Source organism: Xenopus laevis, chromosome 4S, assembly GCF_017654675.1.
Source record: "Xenopus laevis strain J_2021 chromosome 4S, Xenopus_laevis_v10.1, whole genome shotgun sequence".
Lineage (NCBI taxonomy): Eukaryota > Metazoa > Chordata > Amphibia > Anura > Pipidae > Xenopus > Xenopus laevis.
The window spans coordinates 86,422,400-86,437,286 of NC_054378.1; the positions used below are offsets into that span (position 1 = coordinate 86,422,400).

General features: G+C 37.7%; 1 protein-coding gene across 1 annotated transcript; it reads left to right on the plus strand.

The window, feature by feature from the left end:
* The first annotated feature begins 626 nt into the window (after positions 1–626).
* Positions 627–9,022, plus strand: LOC121393330. Its single transcript, XM_041561534.1, has 3 exons — positions 627–895; positions 2,082–2,121; positions 7,817–9,022. Exons 1-3 carry the CDS (start codon positions 758–760, stop codon positions 8,239–8,241), a joined length of 603 nt encoding a protein of 200 aa, XP_041417468.1. The 5' UTR covers positions 627–757; the 3' UTR covers positions 8,242–9,022.
* The last annotated feature ends 5,865 nt before the right edge of the window (positions 9,023–14,887 follow it).

Sequence of the window (14,887 nt, forward strand, 5' to 3'; positions counted from 1 at the left end):
AAACGGCGCCGGTGTCTCGTTTTTTGCGAATTTATTCGCTGGTGGCGAATCGCGCAAATTCGCCGCGAATTCGCGCCTGGCGAATAAATTCGCCCATGACTAATCCTAATGTATGCTAATGTATCCTAATGTATGTGTGTCCTCACTTGAGACTAAGTATCTACAGTAAAGCAATGTTCTTAGCTAAGTGCATTGGATTTGTAGTACAGTACAAATGGCTGGCTGGGAAGAAATAGTAGGCCAATCTGAGTACCGTATACCTAATATAAGTCACACAGTAGTCTCTTCTTAATTGTTTTCAGTTACCCATTCCCTTGTATGATACACGAGATATTTCAATTGTCCCTAAGTGTTTGCTATAGGCAGTCTATTTATGATTCTTGTGCAGAAAAGATAAAGTTAATTTGGAATGCACTGACAGTAATGACAAAATCGTTTTTGCTGCCAGAATATTCACTGTTATTGCAAAAGCCACTACGTCACACACAGAGGAAGCCTGGGCAGAGAGCCAGGGTGAAAGTTCAGTTTCCTTATTGAGTTTCAATGGGAACCACGCTGATGGCATGAAAGAGAAACACACACACACTGATTCCTACTTCTAATCTCCACCCCACAAAAATGCATAAATACTACAATAGAGCATCACTGCCTCTCCAAACACAACTGAGAATCCATCAACATCACCATTAGATCTCTATTCAGACACCTTTAGGCAGAACTTCTATACTTTTCCAATAGGAGAGTGCATTGAGAGAGCATGGAACATTCCATTTGTATCCCAACATCTCAAAGAGCACGAGTGGCTTCCAAATCCAAATGGAGCATCTCGCACATATGTGCCATTGGTACTATGATGCTCTCCGTGGCTTTGCTTACATTCTGCCTTTTTCACAAGGTAAGTACAATACAATTGCTTTCCACAGCATTTAATGCAAAAGGGCGTGTGAAACACAAACCTTACAGCCTGGTTTTTGGTCTGCATTTCCAAGGAACATGCTCAACCTGCAAATATTATAGATAGCTGCAAAAATGCCATGGGTTGCTAGTTCAGGAAGTGCATGTTGCTGACTCCTTGACAAGCCAGCTCACGTTATGAAAATTCTTCCTTCCAAAAACAATGTTACCTTGGACACAACAAGCATTTGTGTTTTATTTGAGTATATTTTTATTTAAAGGGGAACTTTCGTGATAATGAAAATTTTATATAAGCTTTATTGTACTAAAATAAGACATTTTCTAATTATGATCCATTAGACATTCTGAATAGTTTCTGCAATTACTCTTCACTGGCCCAGCATCTGTTTCTCTCTTCATGCAAGAGTTGGGAGTCTGATTTTGAATCCAATGCATTCTTTGACTGCTCCTATTGCCTAGAAAATGCATTAGAGCTCACGCTTTTAAAATCACCAGAATTTCTGTCTCTCTACATGCTGGATTTGTGCCAGCCAGTTATTTTGTTAGATATTGCTTATCAGTTATTTGAGTAAGCTCTAATAAAAATGCTAGGAAAGGGAGCCCCCTCCACCCCAAAGACATATTAAACCTATCCATCAATCAAAATCTGGCTATGACTTCTGCATGAAGAGACATAGATGCTGAGAAGGCGATAGTGATGGATAGATTTTTTTTCAGAAATGGTAAAGAATGTTTATTAGATTATATTTGTAAAGTGTGTCTATCTTATTTCAATATGATGAAGCTTATATAACGACATTATAATCAGCAGGTAATTATGTGTTTTATTTGAATTTTGATTTGACATTGAACTACAGTTACAAAAATCTATATGGTTGTTGTATGGAATGGTGGGGCTTCATATTGTTTCCTGAACGTGACCCAACCAACAAGTCTGGCCCCATCTGCACAATGCTTGTCCTTTGTGTGGTACTCCCTGCTTCTTTTGCTTCACTTTGGTGGAGACCATACCCTTTCTGGGAGCCCCTGGCCAGTCTACTCTGTTAGCACTAAAGTGAAAAAACGCATGCAAAGAATCCAAGCCTATAGACAAATTCATCCCTCGCATTAATGAGGAAATATTGGAAACCCCTCATGATTTCTGTATTTGCATTTTTTTATTTCAGGCTAATCATCCAACTGGGTGTAGCTCCAAAGCAAAATTGGGTAAGATGCTGACAAGTTCTTTATTGTTTTTAGTGTTTCATAAGAATTACAGTATTTTAAGGTTTATGTAATACTTGACACTAGGGAGGCTCCAAATTATTGAACAAAATGGTTGTCTCCACTGTCTCTTGTGTATTATAGAGAGTACTCCTTTAATTCATCCAGCTCAATCAAGATGGTTTCAGAAAGGATTAAACAATAAGTATTGACTTGTCAACCTTGTGTTTTAAAATGTGGTTCTCAATATGAACTGATCCTCTGCATCATACTCATATTGAGAGTTAGATCCCATGGGGGGCAATGCAGAGGGTGGAAGGATGAAGGTTCAGTCTGAAATGTAATTGGGATGAAATTTGGGGAGAGTTTGCTGTTCAGGAACCCCTGGAACACTGCAAGGGGTAAAAATGTGTAAAAACCTCTGCTTTAATGCTTTATTGAAAATAACAACTTGTTATCTCAATGTGTTTTGGGAATATAACCTCTATTTTACAGCTCAGGTTACTAGCGTTAATGTAATTTTTTTAGGGACCGTGTAAAATATCATGCTATATAAAAGTCTTATTCCTGAAATTGGGTTTGTTCTCTTTTTTTTAAATATTAGAAACGATAATTTGTAAGTCAGTAAAGATATAGGACCATTATCCAGAAACCTGTTATCCAGAAAGATCCAAATTACAGGAAGGACATCTACCACAGACCCGATTTTAAGCAAACAATTCACATTTTTACAAATGATTTACTTTTCCTCTGTAATAACAAAACAGTACAGTGTACTTGATCCTATTTAAACTATAGCTAATCCTTATTGGAAGCAAAGACTTAAAGGAAAACTATACCCCCCAAATGAATACTTAAGCAACAGATAGTTTATATCAAATTGCATGACATATTAAAGAATCTTATCAAACTGGAGATTTACATAAATATTGACCTTTTATATCTCTTGCCTTGAACCACCATTTCGTGACTCTATCTGTGCTGCCTCAGAGATCACCTGACCAGAAATACTACAACTCTAACTGTAACAGGAAGAAGTGAGGAAGCAAAAGACAGAACTCTGTCTGTTAATTGGCTCATGTGACCTTACATGTGGTTTGTATGTGCGCACAGTGAATCTTACGATCTCAGGGGGCGGCCCTTATTTTTTAAAATGGCAATTTTCTATTTATGATTACCCAATGGCACATACTACTAAAAAAGTATATTATTATGATAATGGTTCATTTACATGAAGCAGGGTTTTACACATGAGCTGTTTTACTCAGTATCTTTTAATAGAGACCTACATTGTTTGGGGGTATAGTTTTCCTTTAAGTTATGGAGAGCCAAATTATAGAAAAAAAACCCAGATCCTGAGCATTCTGGATAACAGGTCCCACACCTGTATAGTAAAAAATAGAGTAGGTATATACTGAATAATGTAGGGCTGGGCTGCTACCACTAGGGAACAGTAAAGTGATATGTAACACACTGAAACCAACATTGCATTGTGGACCTGGCTGAATCCCAAATAGTTTTTTTCACATCTGTATTCAGCTGATCCATAGTATTTAATCAGTACTACTGACACAATTAAAAGAAAAGTGCATCTTTTAAAGTCCAAATAAGAAATTCATCAAAAAGCACCTATATAATAAATGATGTCAATTTTATTTAATGGCTAACCTTTAAGCTAACCTTTAGTATGGTATAGATTGTCCTATTCTTTGCAACCTTTAGTCTTCTTTTTTTATAATTGTTATAGTTTATAGTTTGTATTGTCCTTTTCTGCTCTGTTAGGCTACAATTGTGAATGTTACTTTTTCTTACTTATAATCTACCAGTCTCACATTTTAAACAGTTTCCACTATGCTACAGCTGTTCTAAAACAGTGCCTGGACAGCTCTTTGGGTAGACAGGGCGAGGCACATAATTAAATCAGCGTTTTTTAGTGCTTTTTTTCTAACACAAAATACCACTTTTTTTCTGACAAAACAAAGTGTGTTTCATTCTAAATTATTATTATTTCGCCAGAAAACTGTATTGGGTGGAGAAGGCCCTAGTGAGCACAAATAAGTAAAGTACAAAGTACAAATAAACCAATAAAAACTATAGCTAATAATATTAGTGCATATCCAATACATTTCTATCTCTATGCATTTAAGCCTATGAACCCCAACAAGTCCTAAAAGTGTGCTAAATTCTACATTACCTTGTAACTAGAATGAAGTAGCACGCATTTCTTACTTAAAGAAAATTTAAATACAAAATGTAATTGATGTAAACCTACACAGGATGTTTAAGCACATTTAAAATGGTATTTGTTTATGGTTTATGATTGTTAAACTGCTAATACCAGGCTTTTAGCTTAGCTGAGAATCAGTAACTCTAGCTAAGTCCAGGAAGTGCATAGACAATGCACAGACATTTTGGGTTGCTGACACTCTGGGCCTTTAAAATGTTGAGCTAAAGCATGTCTAGTAGTATAAGACAAGTTTAAGATAAGTCTTAAACTGGTAATATCTCTGAAAGAGAACATTTACAGATTATTTTAGTTTAGACCAGCCCCCCTTAACCTTTACATGCCATATATCATATTAAATTCTATTTTGCTTCAGGACTGCAAGCTGCCTGGCAATATAGCATGGGCTAAATAACCACAAATGTTTGGGTGGTACAATCTACTGAATCAATCTTCCTGTGCCAATTGATTTTCACCTTCAAAACACTTTTTTCAGTTCAGTTGGTTTCAGATAATTCACCAGAAATGAAGACTTTTTCCAATTACTTTTAATTTTCTATGTATGACTGTTTTCTCATATGAAAGTGTAAAGTTTACTTTTTCACCTTCTTATGTCTTAAAGGAACAGTTCAGTGTAAAAATAAAAACTGGGTAAATAGATAGGCTGTACAAAATAAAAAATGTTTTAAATATAGTTAGTTTGCCAGAAATGCAATGTATAAAGGCTGGAGTGACTGAATGTCCAACATAACAGAACACTACTTCCTGCTTTTCAGCTCTATAACTCTGAGTTAGTCAGCGACTTGAAGGGGGGCCACATGGGACATAACTGTTCAGTGAGTTTGTAATTGATCCTCAGCATTCAGCTCAGATTCATAAGCAAGCAGTTATGACCCAAGTGCCCCCCCCTTAAGTCACTGTTGGTTACTGCCTGGTAATCAATCAGTGGAAACCAAGGGAGACGAAAAGCAGGAAGTAGTGTTCTGGCTATTATGTTACACATCCAGTCACTCCAGCCTTTATACATTACATTTTTGCCTAACTAACTCTATTAGAAACATTTTTTATTTTGCACAACCTATCTATTTACCTCATTTTTATTTTTACACTGAACAATTCCTTTAAGAAAGCAGCTTGGGGGGGGGGGTGTTCACTGACCTTGTAAACTGTTCTAAATTGATACATTTAGTTGATACATTTGTTGTCTTTGTCCCTGCCGAACAGAATCCCTGAGTTTCATTAAAGGCAGCTGTTGCTAATACCCCGCAGATGCTGCTGAGAAATGTATCTACTAATGTAGCAAAATTGCAGCAGATCAGAATCTGCGTCCGGATCATTGAGCTGCCAGACTAAAATGCCAGAGACAGGGTTTAAATTAAAATTTTGGAGAAATGGTAAAAAAATAAAGGATGGAAAGCAGTTGAAAAAGTATTTATTTCTGCTGAAACCAGAACAGCTTATCTGAATGAGGTCTTTATAAGGTGAACAACCCCTTTTACACTTTCACGGATGTCAGGAAATGTATACAAGTGTCAGGAAATTATTGTTAAATAACAACAAAGAACAAACTGGTGGGAAGTGTTTTGAATTCTCCAATTTAATACATTTAGCCTTTAGTGATAAGACCTGCAGCTGTTGGGTTTTATAACTCTATGCAGATTAAGGGAAAAACAACATTCCATCATTTGCTTTATTTCAAATGCAATTTACACATGGTAAAAAGTGTTTGCTGTTGTACCTCTGGCTTGGTTCAGCAATCACTATGGATAAGGAATACTGTTTTGTTTTGTTTTAGCTTAACCCCCCCCCCCAATTAATTGATATCAACTTATCAAGAGAGATCCTCTGAAAATTTTTGAAAGTTACAGTAATTTCCTATTTTAGTGGTGTCTGAGATATTAGCAGTTTTAGACTGCTGATATCAGGCTTTTGGCTCAGGAGCTCTGTTTGGAGGTGAGGGTGTCAGTGGTCCTGTCTATGTACTCCTAGATGCAGTCAGCCCTTGAGTTGCTGACTCTCAATTTAGCCAAAAGCCATATTAGCAGTCTAAAAATGCAAATAAGTCTGAACCTGTTCCAAAGACAAAATTATTGTAAACAGTAAGAAGCACCCACATCAATTAATGCTTTGTCAGGGTTTTGCTATCCTTTAAGGGTAGAGTATTGCCTATTTACTGTTTTTAAAGGTGTTGTGAATTTTGTTAAGTATTTAAGGTTTTATATTTTAGATCTTTCATTTAAAACTTTAGGGCAGATTTATCAAGGGTCAAAGTACAAAAAACGTTGAAATTCAACCATCGAATTAAAAAACTTCGAATTCGATTTCGAAGTTTTTTCAGCGGTCGAATAAAAATCGTTCGATGGACAATTTTTATTCGTGGTGTAAAGACTTAGAAAATTGTTGTCGAAGGTCCCCATAGGCTAACATAGCACTTCTGCAGGTTTAATTTGGCGAAATATTGAAGTCGAAGTTTTTTTAAAGAGACAGTACTTTGATTATCGAATGGTCAAATATTCAAACGATTTTTACTTTGAATCGCAGTCTAAATAAATTCGAAGTCGTAGTATCCAATTCGATGGTCGAAAGTATCCAAAAATTATTTAGAACTAGGGATGCAGCGAATCCACTATTTTGGATTCGGCCGAATCCCCGAATCCTTTTTGGAAGATTCGGCGGAATACCGAACCACATCCGAATCCTAATTTGCATATGCAAATTAGGGTTGAGAAATGAAAAAGTGGGAAAAAATTGGTTTACTTTCCTTGTTTTGTAATGAAAAGTCACGAGAAATCCCACCCTGCCCACAATTTGCATATGCAAATTAGGATTTGGGTTTGGTTCGGCCAGGCACAAGGATTCGGCCGAATCCTGGCCGAATCCCGAACCGAATCCTGGATGCGGTGCATCCCTACTTAGAATTTTGAATTTTTTTAATTCCCTCTAATTCACTTCAACCCTTGATAAATCTGCTTCTTTGTGTTTCATGAAACAGAAATCAATAACACTGTGCCTATTAAAGTAATAAAATACAAGCAAACTTAATATGTAACTTAATTTGAGACCTAGGTATGACTGTATATGACATTGCACTTTTTGTCTCAACCAAAAACTTTTACAGAAAAACAATTGTTTCTAAACTACTGTTTAATTAACTGATATGATCTCTGGTTACAGAACCAACTGTTTGAAAGTGTATTATTTAAACTTTTCCTCTATCGAAGTACCCAGAACACACAATACCATGACATGGATATATATATTTATTTCAGTTGCATATTATTATAAATAAGTGACATCATGCAAGCTGTGTATCATCAGACTTTGGATGTTGGTGGAGTTGGGAATTGTAGTCCAATAGCATCTGGGGGGCACACCAGTTGTACATCACTGGTTTTAATATTGGAAAGGGATGAACTATGTTCCATTGACTGTGCTGATAACATTTACTTTAATTTTTTGTTATTCTGTAAATAGAATCAATAACTTGGAAATGGGAACCCAAGATGTGCAGCCAAGACTGGCTCAAGACAAACAACTCGACAGTGGAGATAATCAGAACAGGCTTTTACATGATCCACATCCAAGTATGCTACTCTGGGTATTCACGATATCACCAGGCGAAAAGGTCTCAGATTGAGCTGCAAGTGCTATGTGATGGTTCTTCACAGAAAAATATCAAAAAGAAAGAAATCTACTTTTCCAATGACACATCTCATGATGAAAAAAAAACTGTCACCTTAGATGTATCTGCTCTGCTAATGAAAGGAAACAAAATCCATCTTAATATACAAGAAAAAACAAAGGCCATTATAATAGACGAAAGTTTAACTTTCTGGGAAATTAATGCAATTGTTGGTCTTGAGTTCTGGCCTTCTGGACATTGTACAGCTCAAAAATAAGCAGAAGCCGTGCAAAAATATATTTAATGTAAAATGAACCTTCAGGGATATTGTGCTCAGCAAGAAATATAACATGCTTAATGTTGGTTTGAGGTTTTTAATATTTAAATATATTAAGTAAAATATATTAAGTTAATGACAGAGATTATAACTTAATGTTATAATTGAAGATGCCCCTAGGAGATTCCATCTTCTTGCCTAAGCTTAGGGACCAACTCACAATATACTGTATATATATAATATATATTATATGAGTTAGGCTTATTGGTTATTAATTCAGATTTACATTACATGGCAGCTCAGAAACCAGCACATTTAATAATTGGCACTCTCATTTTCTACTTGATGATTTCTGAAGCCACCTTACAGATGCCCAGAGCATAATTAGCATGTGCAGTGTCAGTGACACTCCAAAAGATGGCCTAATAGGACCCAAGATGGCAAGCCTGAATCATTGCTACTATTATAGTATCTGCTGGTACAGTGAGTTCAGTATATATAATACACATACAATTTCAACTTTTAGCATAGTAACTTTTTGACATTGGTTCTACTTTTCTACTTTTTTATTTGTAAGGATAAGCATAATAACAATTTGATTCTGCTTTTGTTTGGGTTCATCTTTTTAAAATGAGTTTCTTATAAAAAAAAACATTTGTAACTTTCTGTGAAAATACTGTGAAACTAATATTGATTTCCTTAATTTGAATGCTTTGGGGACAGAAAGCACTGCATTGTACTGTATAGAAAGTAAAATCTTGAATAAATACAATATAATGCATATTTGTTCAATTTTCATACTTTTTTTCATAAGTTTACAAAAACATACAAAATGCAAATTAGTTAGAACTTTATTGTGGAAAAAAAAACATTGATCGGTACTAAAAAAAATACTGTTTGTAAGATAAACTAAAATGCAAAAGCATTACACAGGTCTAGGTGTCTGGTGAGGCCACAAAGGGCCGGGCCTAGGGCAGTAAAATTAAATTATTATTAATTATTATTATTTTAATGAAAATGGAATATACGTGTCAAGCTTACCAGTATAATCCAGTCGTAGAAGGAGCAGGAGCCATAGATAGTGAACCCACAAGCGCCTCACACAACCGCTACCCACCTGGAGTGGGACAGGGAGCAGGGTTGTGGAGAGTAGCCAATGAGACGATCAGCGAGGTACAAAAGGATTAGGCAAAGTCGTAGTCAGGAAGTCCGAGGTCAAAAGGCAGGCAGTGAGATTCGTAATCGATGAGACAGGCCGAAGACTCGAGACAGGCAGAAGAATTCGTAGTCCGGGAACAGGCAATGGTCAACAACAGGAATTCAAGAATATAGAGACGCTAGGGTTTCAGTCAAACAACCTAATAACCAGGCAATGCATCTCAGTCTGGATTTGGTTTAAGTATTGTTACTTTGGCGCCAAACGGGCGTCATTACGCTGGCGTCGCGGAACTGACGCCAGCGCGTCCATCTCAGGCGTTTTCGCCTGCGTCCTTGCGTCAGCGACCATCGCCGGCGCCTTCGCGCCCGCGACCGTCGCCGGCGTCACGCGCCGGCGTGCATTAGCGCGCCTGCGCCGAACAGGACGCATGCGTAATTCCTCACAATACGCTTCATCATACTGAATTAAGAAACTTTCTAAATACAATGAATTAAGTATTCTGTAGCGTTTTATCCCCCTCTCAGCATCTGTTTCTCTTCATTCTGTTATCATGTAGCAGTTGGGTGTCATTGACAGTTAGATACAATATATCTAATGTATTAGAGCTCATTCAAATAACTGATTCCAGTACAGACAAAATAACTGCCTTTTGCAAAAATCCTGCATGTAGAGAGACATGCGAGGGAATGTAATGTAATAAAAGTCGCTAACTGAAAAACTATTCTCAATGCGAAAAGTTATGCCTTTGCGCGAATAAATTTTGCTTTGCGCAAACTTAATATAGCTTTTGTGAACCAAGAAACTGTTTAGCGACCACTTCCGACAGTGAAAGACAGTTTGCAAATTTTATAGTTTGTGCCAATGCGCAGTAAATGTAATAAAACTTCTTACTGAAAAAATCGTTATATTTGCTCCAAAAGATTACGAGACCTTCAAGCACTTCTTAAGAGTGCACAATTAAAATTCGCAATGCGCAATTAAAATTCACAATGCAATAACAGTTTAAGGAACAATATTACATTGCCAGATATGGATTTTTATTCTTATTGGTGTGAATTGTTTTTCTCTTTGCGACTTTAATTATATTTCCCCCATGATGTCTAGTGAGCTCTAATACATCTTCTAGGTAAAAAGAGCCCCCCTATAAGATATATTGGATCTAACTGTCAATGATTATCTGACACCCAACTCCTGCATGAGGAGAGAATGACGAGAAACAGATGCTGAGAGAGGGATAGTGAATTTTTAATTGATTGTATTTAGGAAGTTTCTTATTTCAGTATGCTGAATCTTATATTAAATTTTCATTTTCGCAATAGTTCCCTTAAGGAGCACTGGGGACTCAAAGCAACCCAGTGCTCCGGTGCTTGAGAGCGCACTCGCGCGCATGCAGGAGGGGTTGCTCACAGTAATCGTTCAGCGCTAGGACAATGCGGCCTGGGGGTGGGAGTGTGCGTGTGAATGGCCTATGCTGGGACCATGTGGCTACGGGGAGCCGTGCTATGAAATCCGCCCCCGATTACATAATGTCATAATACTGAAAACCCAAGATTAGTTTTAACAGTAAAATATAAATCACAAATAGACCTTTGGAAAACAGAAGAAAGAGAACAACAACAGAATGATTTGTAATGAGAATCTGGAGGACTTGCTTCAACAGGTTCTGTGACATAACTCATAAAATAACATAGCATATTACATAATAAATATTGTTCTGTAAATAAGTTGCACATATAACAATTTAGTTATTCATTTATAGAACACCGAATGTAGTTGAAGTGTGCTTCAAAAATGGATTAGGCTCCTTGCAGCCCCGGGTGCAAGCTGTACCTATATCAAATAAAGCAGCAGCACTCCGGTATTATTGAAAATAGTGAAAAACTTTTCTAAAATGCCATAGGCAACTTTTCGGTCTACACAGGCCCTTTGTCAAGCCCTTTTATAGAACATGTTTCTTTCTCTTATTTTCTTTCTTTCAGCTCTGCTCAAAAATCATAGGCCAGCAGCGATGGTTTTAATTACAAATCTCATTAACTAAAGTCAGTATTAAGTTTCCTAGCTAGCAAAGATTTGCTCATATCAAAATTCAACAAAAATGTTGCGTGGAAGACAACAATGTTGCTCAGAAGATAAAAAAAGTCGTCAATAGACAAACATATTTTGCTACAAAAAAAGTTGCCACAACAAAAATGTCCCCCATTAATCTTTAATGTGTTTTGCACATTTTGTAGTTTACTGTAGTATACTGGACTGTAATGTAAGGTATCCCAAACCCAGAACTATCACCGGGGTCTTGGTTACGGCTCATGCTTCTGCCTATAACAGACGCCTTTCTCTTTGGGAAGAGCCCTCTGCTACTCCCATGCTGCCAGGCCTTAAAGAGAGAGGACCAAGGTGACAGTTCTGGGTGGACAAGGGAAGTGTACAGAAAGGATGGGGAACAAGCATACAGGGTAGTTGTGGAACAGGCTGGGTCAATACCAAAAAGGTCAGGAACCAGAAGCATAGTTGAGGTCACAGGCTGAGGTCAGGGACAGGCAAGGGTCAAGGACAAAGATCAGACAATACAAGTACACCCAAGAACTATGGAAATAGATCTACAATGGGCAATGGAATACGGACAAGGCGACTGTTAAAATCATAAAATCATAAAATCATAAATTCATAGCAAATTAAATTATTTAATTAAAAGGGAATCTATGCGAGATGATTTTAATTTAATTTAAAGGTTAATTTAAAGGTTAATTTAAAGGTTAATTTAAAGGATGAATCGTGTAACCTTTTCCTTACTACACTTCTGGTAGAATCATATCACACTCTCTTAAACAACGATTAACCCTTTGCAATCCAGGGCCCTGAGTTCTCTTTGTGTATGAAAGATACTGGGAACTGGGATTTACAGCGCAGTGCCTCTACAGTGGGTACTGAGGATCACACCGCAAGGCAATTCCACTAGGAAAATAAAACACACAGTTTGTAGTAAAACAAGAGAAACTTTATATAAAGGAAAGAATATGTTAAACAACGTAATGCAATAATATTCCTACACTAGGGAAATGTGATTCTGTCTAGCAACTTGCACAGTCTCTCTCCACTCCGGGTGGACAACACAGTTCAGTTCACATTAAATGTCTCTTTTCCCGAGAGCTCTTTATTCCCCTGGTAGTGCTACCTGCCCCAATGTACCTCTCCTCTAGGATATAGGCTGGCTCACTAGAAACACTTGTCCTCACATCATGGACACACAAGAGTTGTAACTGGCATCCAACCACTGAACAAAATGCACGGCACCCTTTCCTTCTAGGTTGAAACTCAAATCTGTCCAGGCGAGAGCAAACCACACCAAATTTATGTTAACCATTCTCCAGTCAAGCGGGAGAGTTAACATCATAACTGCACAAGGCAAGTAATCCAAAAGAAAAGGCAAGGGAAATAAAAGTCACATGACATAATGTAATAAAGTAAAATATATTCTACAGCCAGCTGTTTCCTGTTAGCTTGGCTAAATGACATCATGATAAAAATTATGTTTAAAAAATCCGGGAGATTTATTTGTAAGGCTTTAACTATCTAGCATTTATCCAATAGTATATTGAACTGAAATATTGCATATTTAAGACATGATCTACAAACATACAATATGTAGCAGTGACTTATAGGGATGTCGCGGACTGTTCGCCGGCGAACTTGTTTGCGCGAACATCGGCTGTTCGCGTCCGCCGCAAGTTCGCGAACGTCGCGCGACGTTCGCCATTTTGGGTTCGCCTTACCTGGCGCTTTTTTTTGACCTCTCACCCCAGACCAGCAGATACATGGCAGCCAATCAGGAAGCTCTCCCTCCTGGACCACCCCCACACCCCCTGGACCACTCCCCTTCCATATATAAACTGAAGCCCTGCAGCGTTTTTTCATTCTGCCTGTGTGTGCTTGGAAGAGCTAGTGTAGGGAGAGAGCTGCTAGTGATTTCACTGATTTGAGGGACAGTTGATAGTAAGTTTGCTGGCTAGTAATCTACTTGATACTGCTCTGTATTGGAGGGACAGAAGTCTGCAGGGATTTGAAGGACATTTTAGGGTAGCTTTGCTGGCTAGTAATCTACCTTCTACTGCAGTGCTCTGTATGTAGCTGCCTGCTGTGGGCACTGATCTCTTCTGATCTCATCTGCTGACTGCTGTAATAACCCAATAGTCCTTGTAAGGACTGCTTTTATTTTATTTTTTGTTGTTTTACTTTGCTACTTTAACAGCCAAGTGCTATTAGTCTAGCAGTGTTGGGGAGTGGGACTGGTGTGCTACTGTGCTGCTCCTAGTAGTTCAGCAGCACCAACCCGAGAATATTTTTTTTTTTAATATACATATAATTTTTTTTTTATTTTACTTATCTTACTGTTCTTTAAGGTGTCCAGTGCTGTTTGCTGTTCTTCATAGTAGTGCACCAATAGTAGTGCACTTGCAGGCATTATTTGCCCAGTGGCCATCTAGCTGTGTGAGCTTGTTCACATTCTGTCTAAATATCAATAATAATACCGTCTCCAGAAACACCACCTGAGTGACGTTTTTCAAGCAGCAATAATATATTCCGTATCCACCACTGCTGTAGTGTATACGTTGACCTTGTAGGCATTATTTGCCCAGTGTGTTCTTCATTTTCAAACCACTGCCACTTAGCTGTGTGAGCTTGTTCACATTCTGTCTAAATATCAATAATAATACCGTCTCCAGAAACACCACCTGAGTGACGTTTTTCAAGCAGCAATAATATATTCCGTATCCACCACTGCTGTAGTGTATACGTTGACCTTGTAGGCATTATTTGCCCAGTGTGTTCTTCATTTTCAAACCACTGCCACTTAGCTGTGTGAGCTTGTTCACATTCTGTCTAAATATCAATAATAATACCGTCTCCAGAAACACCACCTGAGTGACGTTTTTCAAGCAGCAATAATATATTCCGTATCCACCACTGCTGTAGTGTATACGTTGACCTTGTAGGCATTATTTGCCCAGTGTGTTCTTCATTTTCAAACCACTGCCACTTAGCTGTGTGAGCTTGTTCACATTCTGTCTAAATATCAATAATAATACCGTCTCCAGAAACACCACCTGAGTGACGTTTTTCAGGCAGCAATAATATATTCCGTATCCACTGCTGTAGTAGTGTATACGTTGACCTTGTAGGCCTTGTTTGCCCAGTGTGTTCTTCTTCTTCTTCATTTTCAAACAACTCCCATCTAGCTCTGTGAGCTTGTTCACATTTTGTCTAAATATCAATAATAATACCGTCTCTAGAAACACCACCCGAGTGACGTTTTTCAGGCAGCAATAATATATTCCGTATCCACTGCTGTAGTAGTGTATACGTTGACCTTGTAGGCCTTGTTTGCCCAGTGTGTTCTTCTTCTTCTTCTTCATTTTCAAACCACTGCCACTTAGCTGTGTGAGCTTGTTCACATTCTGTCTAAATATCAATAATAATACCGTCTCTAGA